This window comes from Eretmochelys imbricata, chromosome 1 (genome assembly GCF_965152235.1).
Source record: "Eretmochelys imbricata isolate rEreImb1 chromosome 1, rEreImb1.hap1, whole genome shotgun sequence".
NCBI lineage: Eukaryota > Metazoa > Chordata > Testudines > Cheloniidae > Eretmochelys > Eretmochelys imbricata.
This window is the reverse complement of record NC_135572.1, coordinates 138,072,561-138,090,483: the sequence shown is the minus strand read 5'-3', so window position 1 is coordinate 138,090,483 and position 17,923 is coordinate 138,072,561. Positions and strand designations below refer to the sequence as shown.

Sequence of the window (17,923 nt, the reverse complement as noted above, 5' to 3'; positions counted from 1 at the left end):
GGGATTTGTACAATGTAAACTCATAAATAGTTCGCCCCTCCTTCGATGTGGAGAAGAATATGCAACAAGCATGTGTTAACCAAGCTGAGATTTTCCCCATACACTTCAAAGGCATACTGATTTAGATAAAGCAAAAAACAAGTTTATTAAATAAAAAAGTAGATTTTAATTGATTATAAGTGATAGCAAACAGACCAAAGTAGATTACCAGGAAAGTAAACAAAACACAAACTAAACCTAAAATATTAGGTAGATTGGATATAAATTATCAATTTCTCATCCTGGCTGATGATACAAGCAGTCCACCAGGTTTCCATACACAGGCTAGAAATCCTTTTAGTCTGGGACCAGTACTTCCCCTAGTTCAGCCTTTGTTCCTAAGGTGTTTTCAGGAGTTCTCTTGTGTTGAGAATGCGGCCCCTAGACAGGGGTGAAAGTAAGTTAGAGGACTTACCGGTACGCCGGAGACCTGAGCAGGGGAGTGGCCTCAACTGGAAGAGGCGTGGCCTTAACCAGAAGAGGCAAGGCCTTAAATTCCTGGGCCCTTTAAATCTTGATTTAAAGGGCCCAGGGCTCCAACTGCAGTAGTGGTTGCTGGGAGCCCGGGGCCCTTTAAATCACCCCCGAGCTACCAGCTGCAGAGGCAGCTGGGAGTCCCAGGGCTCGGGGGCGATTTAAAGGGTCCAGGGCTCCAGCTGCTGCTACTGCAGCGGAGCCCAGGGCCCTTTAAATCACTGAAGAGCCCTGGGGGCTCCCGACTACCACTGCTACCCTGGGGCTCGGGCAGCAGGGCTCAGGCGGGGATTTAAAGGGCCAGGGCAGTAATGGCAGCTGGAGCTCCGGGGCCCTTTAAATCCCCACCACAGGCCTGCCACCACTACCCCAGGGCTTTAAATTGCTGTCTGGGAAAGCTGGTCCTCGTACGGCGCACCGGCTTACTTTCACCTCTGCCACTAGATGATGTCACACCCCACCTTATATAGCTTTACCATAGGGCAGGAACGATTTGTTTCAAAACACAGTTCCCAGTCCAGCTTGTGGAAAAATACAGGTACCCAAATGGAGCTCAGGATCATGTGGTCTGGTCACATGCCCTTGCAGAGTCATAGTAGCCATTACTTACAAGCTGACTGAAACTTTCACAAGAAGGCTAAGCTCTCCCATAGTCCATTGTCTTTGCTGATGGGCCGTCAGCACTGTCTGGCTTCTTCATTGTTGTACCTGAAAGGCTAGTTGTGGATGTCACCCAGAATAAACACATTTGAAATACAGATACATAGTTAATATTCATAACTTCAGATTCAAAAATGATACATGCAAACAAGTAGGATAATCATATTCAGCAAATCATAACTTTTCCATGGCACCTTAGATGACATAACTTATAGCAGATGCATCATAATTATGTTATAATCATATCACAATCATACTATTATGAAGAATATGGGGTGCAGTGGCACACTAACCCACTCTTTGTCCCTTCTGAATCAGAATTTGGTCTCTGTCGGGATGTTTGGTGTGAAGGAACTCGGGGGCATTGAGGCAGTGCCATCTCATATAGCCCGGGGAGGGGCTAGGGCCATGAGGCATGGGTGCCGCCCCTCTACAGGTACTGCTAGGCAAAATTCTCTGGCTCCAGTGCGCTAGGTGTGCATATACCTAAGCGGAATAAACATCTGCATCACATCTCGAAGAACCACAGTTACAGTAAGTAACCATTTATATTCTCTGTTGCAGCAGTTCTCAGACACTGGTCTGTGGAGAGCTGGCTGGTCACATGATACTGGCTCTTCCCCTTATTTTCATTTGCTAAACTGCATTAAGTTAGCTGATAATACATTATTTTACTTATCTAGGTGAACCATTGCAGTAGTTATGCACTTGTGAGAGGGAAAGCAGGTGGTGTGCATAAACACTTCCTTTCTTATTAACATGTGGCGCATATTAAACTTCTTTACAGTATCACAGTTAGCTTCAAAGGTGACAGACTGATTCACTTGAATTGTGCTTTTTTTTCCCACCAAACAGTTTTTCTTTTCTCCTCCCCTTTTATCAGTCTGTCTAAGCAGTCACTGTAAGGGGTGCTAGTCACTGGGATCCCAACACCAGCGAGCAAGTACCTGTATTTTTTATTCTAGTGGTAGCTGAGAGACTGAGGTGCTGAAGCATGACATGGGGATAGTTGGAATGCTGGAGAGTTGGGAGGAGAAGGGGGAAACCAAATAACTGCACTTGAAGTTGTCAGGGAAATAATTCACTGTAATATTTTGTTCCACATGTCCAACTATGAGGTATCTTTAAGAAGGGAGGTCTTTCTCCACAGCTGGTATGACCTTTGAGGTCCAAGTTCACTGAAGGCTACAGTCTTTCTCCGCGCTTGGGCTACAGGTGAACTTGCAGGAAGGAGTGAGATGGTTCATTCCTCATTTCTAGACTATTCCCCTCCCCAGATATTATTTATTTGATTAGTGCTGATGAAGTGTGTGGGGATATTGAGTACACACACACATATTCCCCTACCCTCAAGCAGATTGACTGGGATGCTGAGCTAGCATAAAGTCCTGCCTGCCCATGCAGATCCCTTTGCAGGATTGGACCCTACCACAGACACACAAATTGGGAAGCACTGGGACATGAGTGGGAGGGTTGGTTGGCTTAATGACTTGGGGTTTTTACATCATAAACTCACCTCTGAGACTTATGGGAGAAGTGGTTTTTAAGAGGAACTTAAATAATGGGAGGATTGTGCATTCACCTAAATACATACTGCCAAAGTGCTTTGCTCTGTATAGGAGCCATGTGCCTCTCAGGAAAAGAAAAGTCAACCTAATACCAGAGAGGTAACATCTCTAATTTTCAAAAATTACACCTATACATTATGAAAACCATTGTTTCAGTTTCTTCAGTGTGCATCATGGTATTTGTAGTGAATATCCACATAGTGTTTTCTGTCATCCAGAGATGGGAAAATGTCAGTACTTGACATAATTACAGCCCAATAAAACCATGAAATGATTTAATACCCAGCATTGTTATTCAACATCAGTGGCTGTCCCAGAATAAAAATGGAATGTATTTTTGGTAACTGAGGAACAGCAAGTGCTGGAGGGTTGAAAATAGATGTCATATGATACCAGTTATAGCCTGGTGAAACTTAGCAGACCTGGGAAACTTCAAAGAGCAAGCCAAAATGGAGGGCAATTCTATACTCCATGCTTTTAACAACATCTATTTTGCAATCTTTGCTTTATTTTGCTTCAAGCTTTTAATTAAGATTTCTTTGGCTCTGCTGACCCACTTCTATATTGTTAAAGGCAACAGAAAAGAGGCTGCCAGGATAGCAGAAGAGATCTATGGAATAGCGCCAGGTAAAATGTTAATTATGGGCACTAACGAATTGAGCTGTGTTCTAAGTTTTATGCCTTGAGAAATTAGATTTTAACCACTGTGCAAAATATGACTCTCTATCAGTTAGCCAGCTTGACTGTGAACAACACTTGTTTAAGTATAGTAAATATAGAATAATAGTAAAGTAAATAAAGAAGTTTGCTTTGGGAAGCAAAGAACTTGTCAGAGTCAACTGTGTGAGTGACAAGGGTTTTACTATGTATCCTAGTTTACAACCAGAGAGCATTTAGGGAAGAGGTTTAGACTGTGGGTTTTCTGAAGAAAGATACCAGGAAGGGTGTAATTAATGCCTGACTGGATCTAAGTCTAGTGTCCATGTTCTTTTGAACCAGACCATAAAAAAGAGCATAGCTAAAATTCCTGTGAGACCAAAAGTATGGAAATGACTATACGTAATGGGCCTCCAAAGAATCATTTTCCCATTTGTTTCTTTCCAAGTACTGTTTCTACAGACTTAAACGAATTTGTCACAATAGTGCATTGATAGGAATTAACACAAAAGTAACGCTTCTAATTAAAAAACAACAACGAGGAGTCCTTGTAGCCCAAATGAATTTGTTAGTCTCTAACGTGCTACAAGGACTCCTGATTGGTTTTTTGTTGACCCAGACTAACATGGCTAGCACTCTGAAACCTGTCACTTTTAATTAAAACGTGTTATGGCTTTAAAAATAACTGCTAACCAGTAATTGATTTCCTAATTAAATCATAAAGAGACAGTATTTAGTGACATCATTCTTATTAGGGGCTAGACTCTGAGACTCTTACTCAGGATGTGTATATATACACATATTCTATTCAGCCTGAGGCAGACACCTGACATGGAAAACTTCAGTCTTACTCTGTGAACGGTCCTATGGAAGCGAGTGGAACTATTTGCAGTGTAAGATGACAACTCATTGTAAGAGTATCAGAATCTGGGCCAAAGTGAAGATTCAGCAACTTATTACCAAGCTCATATAAAGCAGACTAAATAGTTATTTATCCCCATCTCTGCAATGTGTTAGAATCTATCGTATGGTTTATTAGAAAAGAGTGCTGTTAATGTATTGACTAAGTACTTATTACATATGCCTTCATTTAAATTTCGTGAAATATTTGATAATTGGCTTTTCCCACCTGTATACAGATTCTTTATCTAAGTGCCTACAAAGTTACCAGGACTCCATCATATGTTTATCTGCAGGTTGCCATTTGCAAATAGCCATCAAGGATAATCTTTCAAAACAAAAGGCCATGTGATGTTGTTGCCTGGGCACTAGATTGGATTACAGATACAGTGTCACAGCCTAAAGTAAAAGCAATGTTGAGAGAAGCAGCAGCCGAGCTGCTTAAATTATCTGTAGAAACTTAGAAAGGACATAAAATTTCAGACATGCCTTTGGTAACCGGCGAGTTAAGAGACGCCCTTTATGGGAACTACATTTGCCACACGTTTCAGGGAGGTATGTCGCTGTAGCTGACCTGGAAATATGTGTGAGAAGAGTGCCTGCTTTATGTAACATGGTGTGTGTGTAAATATATACACACAGTAGAGACGTGTGTGAAGTGTTTGTATATGCAGCACAGTGTGTGCGTGTGGGTGTTAGGTTAATTAGAGCTGGGGGTGGAAGCACCGTCTATTATTAAGGTTGCTGGCTGCTTCCCATTATATAACTTTGCCAAAGTTTTAACTGTTCAGACTGAAATGTTTTCATGTCAGGTGTCTGCCTCAGGGTGAATAGAGTATGTGTTCATATACATACATAACTTGCGGCCAAAACGTTTCAGCATTTTCTGAGAGCAAGGCTAGGGAAAAAATCCGTTGTTCTGCCTGCGTTCACAAATTCGGGCGGCCTTTTATTTGAGAAGAACTAGTGCTCCCACACTTTGGAACAAGGACTCGCAATCTGGCAGGATGGTCCCTTGTATCCTTTTGCCATTCCTGTGAAAGTCTGCCCAAATCTGGCGTTGTAACCTTGCCACTGCAGACTCGGTTGGGACTGGTGACTGAAACTGAGGGCTGGGAGCTTGTCTCTTCTGTGCTCAATGGGTATGTCTACTCTGCAATTAAAAATCTATGGCTGGCTTGTGGCAGCTGACTTGAGCTCACAGGGCTCAGGCTTAGGGGCTGTTTAACGGCAGTGTAGACATTTGGGCTCAGGCTGGAGCTTGACCTGTGAGGCGGGAGGGTCCTAGAGCTCAGGCTGCAGCCCAAGCCCAATGTCTACACTGCAATATAACAGCCCCTTAGCTCAAGCTCTGCAAGCCTGAGTCAGCTGGCACAGGCCAGCAACAGGTGTCTAACTGCAGTGTAGACATACCCTTAGTGGCCTTCTGCTGGGCTCAGGCAACATGGAGGGGGAAGCTGCCTGATTGAAATGCAGAGCGGATGAGATGAGAGACAGCTCTGGGTGGGGAGGCAGAGAATAGATTGGGAAATACGGAAAAAATGTGGTTCTGATGAGAACTGGACTGAAACCAAATTTCAAAATGTCAAAATTTCCCACAAATCTGAGATTTCTGCCAGCTCTAATTGTGAGGCAGTTTGGTTTTAGATGCTAAACTGTGGCCAGTAAATTCTCTCTGCCTGAATCACTCTAGCTAAAATAACTTTTGTAATGATCTGCTTGGCTGAACATGTATAAATCTGTTGGTAGCAGCTCTATTGAAGTGGGACCAAAAATGGGCGGGGGGAAGACAAACTGAGACAAAGTAGCCAGCATTGAGAAGTTTGTTGTTCAAAATGATGTAGAAAAGCAGGAATCAAGCACCTGGCAGAGTGTATTTTTTCGTGTTCCTCTGAAATCTTCAAGTGAGGAAGAGAAAAAAAATACTATTATCTGCTAATGTGTATAAGTGGGAAAGGTAGACACATTTATAGTATGTATTTAGTTTCAGAGAAAAAATTGCGGGGGACAAATTAGAATTGGCTTGATGGACATGTCACCCCCAAAGCTCAGCTAGTGTTTGCATGCAATACATCTCATAACAAAGTGAAAACAAACCCATAGAGCAAATTTGTGACAAAATTTAAGTTACCCAATAAAGCCTGTGGCCAAGATATCTTTAAAAAAAAAAAAGGTGCAGGATTTTGAAGATTGTCCCAGAGAGTCTCAATGACATTGTACTCCTAACTCACATCGGTACTTTTAAAAATCCCTGCCATAAGGCTTTACTTAGGTTTCTAAATAAGTGACCTGATTTTCAGAAACGCTGGGTGTGCAGCAGTTCCCACTGAAATCAATTTTTGTAGGCAATCTCACTTTGTTGGTTTCAGGCCAACACTGACACAGCTTGAACAATCGTCCCAAATAGATAAGGGGGGGATGTGTGTAATAATTTGTCTTGTGATTTTTTTGGAACTGTTGGTATCTTGATGTCTCTGTGCCTTTGCAATGCCTTTGAATGAACTCTTGGGCTGTTTTAGGTTCATGGGCAGATCGATCTCCTCTTCATGAAGCTGCTTTCCAAGGGCGCCTGCTATCTTTGAAAACGTTGATTGCACAGGTAAGAAACCAAAAATAAATAAATAAAAGGTTAGGTAGGCCTCAGGATTTTTTTGGTTAGATCTTAGCCATGAATGATGTGATAGATTATAGTGGGCACTCTAAGACATAGAGTTAGGGTTCTAAATAAAAAGATATACTGGACACATTTTGTCATATTAAATGTTGGGGGTAAGCTCAAAACAAAGGCCACAGATCACACTGAGTTATAATAAGCAAACATGATCTTTGGGTTTGTTTTCAAAGGCAAACAATACAAACAGGCTTCAAAGGACTTGAATATAAAGATACCAAAATTATTTATCCTGTATTAATGATCAGGTATTACACTTCTGTAAGGCTGCAAATGTGTATGTTGCCTTATAAAACAGAGCCAGACATGTTCCCTGCCACAGAGCAGCTTACAAGCTCCCAGTCCTGTGAGGTGCTGTACGGCCTCCACACCCACTGAAGCCACAGATCCAGATGGGCAAAAGTGGGGAGGAAAAAAGGATCGAGGAGAACAAGAGGAGAAAGGGGATAGTGGATAGGTCCGAGGAGCAGATTATAGTTAGAAACTCTAGGAGAACAATTAACCAAAATGCAACCTGGAAGGATAACACATTGGTTCTCCCTTCCTGAAAATGATCTGCTACCAGGAGATGGTCCATTGAGTCCAAGTGCAGTCTATTTTGTCATAATACAAATGTAGGATTCCAAGCAGTGGGAAACATTTAAAATCTTTTAGCAAAGGCAGCCAGTGTTCACTGTTTGGTCACGACTTGGATTAATTGTGCTGGTCTTTGGGACTTAGTGGATGCTGTAGTGGAAGAAAAGAAAATTTTCCTTTTTCTGCACAGCAGTAGGTTTCAAAAATTATTTATATTCTGATCTATCAGAGTCAAAGGCAATGTCTACACTCCAGGCGTTGTGATTCCCTGCCCACTACCACCTACTCATGGCAGCTTGAAGAGAACTGGTCTTCGTATGAATAGCAGTGTAGCATGGGAAGTGGGAGCTGTGGCCTGGCTTAGCTGAGCCACGTACAAACCAGCTTGAACTCATGGATATGTACTCCATCTGTGCTGCTGCGACTACACTGTTGATGCTTGCACTATCTCCCTCAAGCTAGCGTGAGAAAGTCTACACAAGCTGGGAATCACCCCTTGCTCAAAGTGTAGACATTGCCAAAGTGTGACATCAGTCACTGGTGCTCAAGATTAATCTCTTCATTCCTTATTTCTCACGGGGCTGTCCAACTCTTTCTGTGACGAGGGCCATACGACATTTTGAATTATGGTTTACGGGCCAGACCAACAAAGTTAGGGCCATATCCCACCACTGATCCACAACAAAACAACAGTGGTATTTACAATGATGAAGGGTAAAACATGACCATGATGCAGTAACTAAACTCTTAGTACCTTAACTGAAGTAATTTCATTCAGATCACGCACTGGGAAAAATGATGCACGATGCCTCATTGCTTTGTCTGTCTTTTGTTTGGTCATTTACGTGCATTTATTCAATTTGTATGCATACGTGCACATACACTGTCTTGTGGTGACTGTGTGAATTGCAAGCTTAAGTTATTTGAAAAACTATTTTTTTAAATTCACACCATAAGGCTTAAGAGTTAGCTCTCGGTTTTGCTGAATGGGGGGAGTTCACTTTGCTTAGAGCTGTTCTTTCAGGATGTCCATAGATTTAGGAAGACAACAGACTGGACTTCTACATAAAGTGCTTCCACGGGCTGAAATTGTGGAAAAGCAGCATCACTTGCCCCATAACCACAGCCGTGCAGAACACAATGCCATCCACAGCTTCAGAAACAGCTCTGAGATCATAATCAAAAAGGCTGACAAAGGAGGTGCTGTCGTCATCATGAATAGGTCGAAATATGAACAAGAGGCTGCTAGGCAGCTCTCCAACATCACTTTCTACAAGCCATTACCCTCTGATCCCACTGAGGGTTACCAAAAGAAACTACATCATTTGCTCAAGAAACTCCCTGAAAAAGCACAAGAACAAATCTGCACAGACACACCCCTGGAACCCCGACCCGGGATATTCTATCTACTACCCAAGATCCAAAAACCTGGAAATCCTGGATGCCTCATCATCGCAGGCATTGGCATCCTGACAGCAGGATTGTCTGGCTATGTAGACTCCCTCCTCAGGCCCTACGCTACCAGCACTACCAGCTATCTTTGAGACACCACTGACTTCCTGAGGAAACTATAATCCATCGGTGATCTTCCTGAAAACACCATCCTGGCCACTATGTATGTAGAAGCCCTCTACAACAACATTCCACACAAAGATGGACTACAAGCCGTCAGGAACAGTATCCCCGATAATGTCACGGCTAACCTGGTGGCTGACCTTTGTGACTTTGTCCTTACCCATAACTATTTCACATTTGGGGACAATGTATACTTTCAAATCAGCAGCAGTGCTATGGGTACCCGCATGGCCCCACAGTATGCCAACATTTTTATGGCTGACTTAGAACAACGCTTCCTCAGCTCTCGTCCCCTAACGCCCCTACTCTACTTGCGCTACACTGATGACATCTTCATCATTTGGACCCATGGAAAAGAAGCCCTTGAGGAATTCCACCATGATTTCAACAATTTCCATCCCACCATCAACCTCAGCCTGGACCAGTCCACACAAGAGATCCACTTCCTGGATACTACAGTGCTAATAAGCGATGGTCACATAAACACAACCCTATACCGGAAACCTACTGACCGCTATTCCTACCTACATGCCTCCAGCTTTCATCCAGACCACACCACACGATCCATTGTCTACAGCCAAGCTCTGCGATACAACCGCATTTGCTCCAACCCCTCAGACAGAGACAAACACCTACAAGATCTCTATCAAGCATTCTCATAACTACAGTACCCACCTGCTGAAGTGAAGAAACAGATTGACAGAGCCAGAAGAGTACCCAGAAGTCACCTACTACAGGACAGGCCCAACAAAGAAAATAACACAACGCCACTAGCCATCACCTTCAGCCCCCAACTAAAACCTCTCCAACGCATCATCAAGGATCTACAACCTATCCTGAAGGACGACCCATCACTCTCACAGATCTTGGGAGACAGGCCAGTCCTTGCTTACAGACAGCCCCCCAACCTGAAACAAATACTCACCAGCAACCACACACCACACAACAGAACCACTAACCCAGGAACCTATCCTTGCAACAAAGCCCGTTGCCAACTGTGTCCACATATCTATTCAGGGGACACCATCATAGGGCCTAATCACATCAGCCACACTATCAGATGCTCGTTCACCTGCACATCTACCAATGTGATATATGCCAGCAATGCCCCTCTGCCATGTACATTGGTCAAACTGGACAGTCTCTACGTAAAAAGAATAAATGGACACAAATCAGACATCAAGAATTATAACATTCAAAAACCAGTTGGAGAACACTTCAATCTCTTTGGTCACTCGATTACAGACCTAAAAGTTGCAATTCTTCAACAAAAAGACTTCAAAACCAGACTCTAACGAGAGACTGCTGAATTGGAATTAATTTGCAAACTGGATACAATTAACTTAGGCTTGAATAGAGACTGGGAGTGAATGGGTCATTAAACAAAGTAAAACTATTTCCCCTTGTTCATTCCCCCCCCCCCCACACACACACTGTTCCTCAGACGTTCTTGTCAACTGCTGGAAATGGCCCACCTTGATTATCACTACAAAAGGTTTCCCCGCCCCTGCCCCCCCGCTCTCCTGCTGGTAATAGCTCACCTTAAGTGATCAGTCTCATTACAGTGTGTATGGTAACATCCATTGTTTCTTGTTCTGTGTGTATATACATTTCCTCACTGTATTTTCCACTGAATGCATCTGATGAAGTGACCTGTAGCCCACAAAAGCTTATGCTCTAATAAATTTATTAGTCTCTGAGGTGCCACAAGTACTCCTTTTCTTTTTGCGAATACAGACTAACATGGCTGCTACTCTGCATCAGTTACATTCAATTCACATTTGGAAGGATTTTTTCACTGCCATAAAGTCTCAAAACTTTTCTCTCAATGAATGGTTGAATTCTGAGGAATTGGAATTTGTCATATGAGTCATATAAATACTTTTAGGAAGCCAGATCCTGCCTGTGAGCTAATGTATTTTATGCCTCTGATATGTTACAAGACATCTCTCTCTCAGTGGTCTCTACAGAAAGTAGAAAATAGGAGATGCTCCGGGGCCACTGTACCAACTGTCAAGGACAAAAGGTGGCCTTAATTTATTACAGAGTACTCCATGGAACAGCCCATAAGAGTGGCGATACTGGGTCAGACCAAAGGTCCATCTAGCCCAGTAACCTATGTTCCAACAGTGGCTAATACCAGGTACCCCAAAGGAAATGAACAGAACACGTAATCATCAAGTGATCCGTCCCCTGTCGCCCACTCCCAGCTTTTGGCAAACAGAGGCTCGGGACGCCGTCCCTGCCCATCTTTGCTAATAGCCACTGATGGATCTATCCTCCAGGAACTTATTGAGTTCTTTTTTGAACCCTGTTATAGTCTTGGCCTTAACAACATCCTCCATCAAAGAGTTCCACAGGTTGACTGTAGATTGTGTGAAGAAATAGAATAATAGAATATCAGGGTTGGAAGGGCCCTCAGGAGGTCATCTAGTCCAACCCCCTGCTCAAAGCAGGACCAATCCGCAACTAAAGCATCCCAACCAGGGCTTTGTCAAGCTTAACCTTAAAAACCTCTAAGGAAGGAGAGTCCACAACCTCCCTATACTTCCTTTTGTTTGGTTTAAACCTGCTGCCTATCAATTTCATTTGGTGGCCCCTAGTTCTTGTGTTATAAGAAGGAGTAAATAACACTCTTATTGACTTTCTCCACACCGGGCATGATTTGATAGACCTCTATCACATCCCCCCTTAGTCGTCTCTTTTCTAAGGTGAAAAGTCCCAGTCTTATTAATCTCTCCTCAGATGGAAGTTGTTCCATACCCCTAATAATTTTTGTTGCCCTTTTCTGAACCTTTTCCAATTCCAAAAGCTCTGAACCCCTGCAAGGGGATAAGGTCCCAGAGTCCAGGCTCCAGCCCAAATGGGAACCTCTACATTGCTCTTAGTTCTCGATCATTCTTTACCAACCCTCCAACTTCAAGTAATTTTTAAGGTAGGAGGGAAAAGTACATTGTGGAGGGGGAAATGAAGGGTGCAAGTGATAAGGAATATGGCTCACTTGTTCAGCTCTCTCTTTCTGGCTCTAGTTTTTCAGGTTGCCATGATGATCATATGGTACTATATTGAAGAAGTGCTGTTGGACTGCAGCTGTGAACATGATTTTTTTTCCCTTAGATATGCCGAAATATGGATTTACTTAATGGCACTTCTTTAAAACATGCAGCAATTTCACAAATAAAAGCACATAGCACATAGTTTAAAACAAACACAATTTTCTCCCTGCGGGGAGGAATGAAGAAAGAACAACCCATGACTGATGCTAAGCACATGACTTGATGCGTCATTGGAAGCTACTCAAATACTACAGAAATAGGTGAAGTGCCAGAACGTGAATAGAACAGAATCCGCATGCCTAGTCCCTGGTGCATCATTATACTTGTAGTACTTGAAGTGTTCTTGGTACTTTGCAGAATATAGAAAAATCACAGTACCCGATTTGCAGAACTTTACAACCTAAGTTTGTAGGAATAGGGATGATGGAAGAAAAGGAGAACAAGAGTTATAACTAAAATCATGGGATTACTTTTTTTTAATCTATGGTTGCATCTCTAGTCTGATTCTGCATGCCTTGAAGCCAGTGGTGAGCTGGAGCCGGTTCGCTGGAACTGGTTGTTAAATTTAGAAGCCCTTTTAGATCTGGTTGGGACAACCGGTTCTAAAAGGGCTTCTAAATTTAACAACTGGCCAAAAGTGGTGCGTTAGGTGCCGACTCCGTGGGTGCTCCAGGGCTGGAGCACCCATGGGGAAAATTTGGTGGGTGCAGAGCACCCACCGGCAGCTCCCCGCCCAGCCCCAGCTTACCTCGGCTCTGCCTCCGCCTCCTCCCCTGAATGCGCCGCCCCGCTCTGCTTCTCTGCCCCCTCCGCCAGCTTCCCACGAATCAGCTGTTCGCGTGGGAAGCCGGGGAGGGCTGAGGAGCAGGCAGCGGCTTCCCGCTCAGGCCCAGGGAGGCGGAGGCAGAGCGGAGGTGAGCTGGAGCAAGGGGCGCGAGGAGGGCCGCCCGCACTGCAGCAGGTAACCCGAGGGGGGGCGCGCAGGGGAACCGCTCCTGGCCCCAGCTCGCCTCTGCCTCGCTGGGCCTGAGTGCGAAGCTGCCTCCTGCTTCTCAGCCCTTCCAGGCTTCCCGTGCAAACAGCTGATTCACGGGAAGTGGTGGGGGAGAGGGGGATGGAGAAGCAGAGCAGGGCGGTGTGTTCAGGGGCAGAGGCGGAGGCGAGCTGGGGTCGGGCGCAGGGCGGGGAGCTGCTGGTGGGTGCTCTGCACCCACCAAATTTTCCCTGTGGGTGCTCCAGCCCCGAAGCACCCACGGAGTGGGCGCCTAAGGTGCCACTTTTGATGTGATCAGTGGGGAGAGCGGTCGCTCCCCCTGCTCCCCCCCAACTATGCTACCCCCCCTCTAGGAGCCAGAGGCACCTGCTGGATGCTTCCTGGGAGCTGCCCCAAGTAAGCACTGCCAGGACTCCCCATCATGCCCCCCGGCAGGTCCCTCTGGCTCTTAGGGGCGGGGTGGGCACCCACTATGGTGGCCCACGAGACCCTCCTGCCTGGTTCTGGGGGCAGTCAGGGGACAGGGGAAGGGGTGAATGGGGCAAGGGTCCTGGGGGGGGGCATCAAGGAACACGGGGGGTTGGATGGGGCAGAAGTCCCAGGGGGCGGGGGTGGGCCACAACCCCCTCGTGGGGTGAGGAGGGAACCGGTTGTTAAGATTTTGGCAGCTCATCACTGCTGGAAGCCATTGATTTCAGCAATGCAGGACTGGACTTCCAGTTGGTAAAGCTAGTCAAGGGAGTAATCACTGAAGGGAGCGGAATGGGGTTGATCCACAGCAGCAAGATGAATTATGGGGTAAAGCTGCGCATGCTATAGCATAGGCATTGCTCACTGTTGTCAAGCTGCCTATGCAGTTTGCCTTGACGTTCAAATTAAACAGGTATCTTTACTTTAAAAGAAATCCAAACACTTTTTTTTAAGATGTGGTTTCAAAGATGAAGTCACTTACTGACCTAAGACCACAAGTGCCATGGAAAGTCAGTGGAACTTGTTCACTTAAATCACTTAGGTGCTTTAAAAACTCCTACCTGTCAAGGCCGGGAAGCTAAGGGCCAGATTTTCAAGAGTTCAGCACCCACCCAGTTCTTGTTGAAGCACCTAAATAAGTGGCTGGATTTTCAAAGAAGTTTGGCAAAGTTATGATCAACTGTTTCTTCTGATGGGAAGGGCTGGACACCATTATCTAAAGTCAGGGCTACTAGTTCTTAGTTTAAGCATTTTTTTACTGATGAAATTGATTACTTGAGTTTTCAATAGATGGGGTATGTTTCCTTTCACTGGATTACTGTTTTCATGTGTTAGGTGTATATATCTAACTCCGGTGTATTGCTTTAATGCTGTATCACTACCTCCATTTCTTTTCTTCACACAAAGGATTTGTACAGCACCTTTCCTTCCTATGGCGGGGGGGTATATTGTGCAGTGAATGCACTCCTACTGTAAAGGTATAAAATAGAGTAATTTTAGGAAGGTCACGTCAGGTGCAAAAGGAATATTGAGCTTCATGTTAATTCTCTTAAATGTTTCCCTCATATGGACATGAGCCAGCAAAGCATTTAATTTTAAGATAATTGTTTATTTAAAAATATTCACTTCTTCTAGTTTCAATTGTTGAGCTAGAGGGTATTGTGACTGTTTTTAATGCTTGTCGTGTCAGTGGGTTGTGACTGGCTACTTTCACAGCACTGAACTGTCCAGAAATATTTATTCCCATGTATAATATTTGCTGCTACAAAGGAAAAAAACACCGCCATCATCTTGTGAACTGCCTGGGGGAGGAGGGGGGGAAGCATCTAGACCCGAGCATGATATACTTACTGCATTTGGAACGTCAGAGTTTGGATTATGTTCCAGAGAACTGATTTCCAATGTACATGTGCATGAATTCTTACTTGTCATTTGATGGAACTATAGTCTGGAAGACATACAACAAAGTCCCAGTCATGTTTGGAGCCAGCCATATTTGCGCTGCTTTTCCCCCTGTGAGTGTTTGCATGGCTGGTTTCAGTTCATGCAGCTGTTAATGGAACACTTATAAAGCGTGTTTGCTATTCAGTATTCTTTACTCCTCTTTAATCAGGTTGATAAACAACCAGGGAGAAGAAACAGCACCACGTGACTCAGGAAACAAATCACACTCCTGGTCAGAGTGCTCATTTTGTGGATAAAAATGTAGCTTATGATCACAGGCACCTTTTCATATCTGGGAATAGGGAAATTAATCTCAGTGACCGGAGGCCAAAGACGTACAGTGTCTCTCCTGCAATCTACCATGAATTATGAAGCAACACAGATAAGCATCACTCAGTTTCTTTACCTTTTGCTTTAAATCCCTTCCAGTGGTGATGGATGCAAGAGCTGCAGTATCAGAGTTATTGTCTGAGCCAGGTGTGTTCCAGGGCAACTCTCATGGACTTCGGTAGGAATTTAGCCAGAGCAAGGACTGTAGATTTGACAGCTATGTAACTCCTGCCTGGAATGAACTCCAGGAATGATGTTTGCATTGCTTGGTTTTTGTTTGTTTTTCACATCTTTGCTTTGAATTCTAGGGTTTCAATGTGAACATTGTAACCATAGATCGGGTTTCTGCTCTCCACGAGGCCTGCCTGGGTGGCCATGTCGCTTGTGCAAAAGTCTTACTGGAGAACGGTGCTCAAGTGAGTACGCGCATATAAACGAGGCCAACACTTCCCTGTGACGTGATCGGTACTGTGGTGACACAACTGGCATTAGCAGGGATTCCCAAGAGATATACATGTATTGAATGCTTCTCACTCTGTGTGTGTGTGTGTGTGTGAGAGAGAGAGAGAGAGAGAGAGAGAGAGAAATTCTGGACACAAAAGGGAACAATATTTTGCTTTCACTAATAATAAATTACTTACATTTCTGTAGTGGTAGCTTTTCTCCTTAAGGGCCCCACCTTTTTACAGCTTGGTGGCTGTTTTGATCGCAGACATATTCCTTTGTTTTTCTTCTCTGAAACTTCACTGTGATCAGTGCGGGAAAATTAGACCAAGCTAACTGTTATGATGCTGAGTTATGCTTTGCGTTCCAGAATGGTCGCTGGAATTGCTCCAAGTTTTCTGAGATAGTTTGGGATTTACACATACAGGGCCTTAAGAAATGAAACATTTTGTCTAATAAAAGAGCAACTTTTCTCCACATTGGACCTAATATAAAATATATTTAAAAATGAAATATGGGAATATAATGAAATCTATGGGAATTTATTACATTGGGTCTGCTTACAGGTTCCCCTGATTACTATGCTGAACAATTTACATGTGGAGTGGCAAGACATCAAACAAGAGCAGTCCAACAGTTGATGTATTCATTAGCAGAGAAGAATATGATTATAGAATAACTATACTTTTAATAACTTTTAAGCCCCTAGACAGGAAAAACAAACCTTGATCTTCATATTACTCAGTTTCAGGTTGTTTTCGAAATTACCCAGTTTAAAAAAAATTGAAGTGTATTGATCACACATCTTTTTAGCTCCTAGAAAGTCATAAATCTGAACTATCAATTGTCACTGTCAGTAAGTAATCCTTATTGTTCAACTTTTCCCATTCTTCATTGCTATATACAGTCTCAGTTAGTCAGTGGCTTTTCCTTTACATAAATTAATAGTCACGGACACAAGAAGCTGTGTCCCTTTCTCTTTCCTTTCTTCAGCACTGTGATCTTTTTCATTTTCTTCACTAGAAAGCCATTTACTCTGGAACAACCTTCCCAGAATTCCTTCCTCTATTACCAGATAAGTCAGTACCCAGTGGAGAGGTTTTGCTAGCGTTTTTGCAAGACAAATTGGCTGCCCATCAACATTTAGGAGCTGCACAGCAAGGCTTTGTCTAGGCTGGGGGAAAGCATCATGTTAGAAATGCAGTCACTAACTCTTTTTAACTTGCAGTACGACTTTGCCCTTAGTGTGGACATGGACAGTTATGCTGAACACATATTAGCTGGTCTATGATTTTAACAGGTGTTTAAACATGACTTGTCCTGATTTACATTAAGTGCTAAGTCATGTTTAACATCATGGTAGTTAACAACGTTTTCTAACACGATGATTTTTCCCCATTGTAGACGTGGCCCTGCCATTGAGCCTATTCCCTGGGTGTAGAGCTCTGCAGCTGGGTGAAGTGCCATTCAAAACACATTAGACTTCATTTTACCACTCTGGGCAAATATCCCTGCACCACATATAGGGAACCAGTTTGTTGGGGCTTAGGAATTCAAGATGATGGTCGTCTCTTCCTTCAGATATACTGTTCCCTTCAAGACTGTGCTTGTGTTCCTTTTGGCCCTCATCTTTCGCCAGGCCCTTCCTTTCCCCAGAAGCCAAACAAAGCGCCATTCTGTACTGTTTCCAAAATAGGAGGTGGGCAGTCTGGAAGAGAGTTGGAAAATGGCCTTTTTATTATTAAAATATATGCAGTTCAAACAACTATATTCAGCATCTTGGAAAAAAGCTAAACTGTGCGCCCAGTCGTACAGCTGCATAATCTCCTCATGTAGACATTGTTGAAGCTGCTCCAGCAACTGGGAATTGATTGGTAGCGTTTCATACGGGACTGCCAACTCAGCCAATCAGGCATCAAAATGCCAGCAAAAACACTAGCAAAGAAGCAGCCCCTCTGCTTCTCCTCTCCAGTGGGTACTCACTTGTCTGGTAACAGAAGAAAGGATGTTGGGAAGGTTGTTCCAGAATTCATGGCTCAGTAGGGAAGGAAATTAAAAAGATCAC

General features: G+C 43.8%; 1 protein-coding gene across 2 annotated transcripts in view; it reads left to right on the top strand.

Annotated features, from left to right (window-relative positions):
* The first annotated feature begins 3,190 nt into the window (after window positions 1-3,190).
* Window positions 3,191-17,923, top strand: part of ASB11 (ankyrin repeat and SOCS box containing 11) — a 37,640-nt gene continuing 22,907 nt past the window's right edge. Inside the window, exons 1-3 of one of the 2 annotated variants that reach the window (XM_077807176.1) lie at window positions 3,191-3,368; window positions 6,818-6,897; window positions 15,774-15,830. In XM_077807176.1, the coding sequence (XP_077663302.1) occupies window positions 3,191-3,368; window positions 6,818-6,897; window positions 15,774-15,830 (315 nt within the window). Of the gene's footprint in view, window positions 3,369-6,817; window positions 6,898-15,722; window positions 15,831-17,923 lie in introns of both variants that reach the window. The other variant, XM_077807175.1, reaches the window with a different exon arrangement.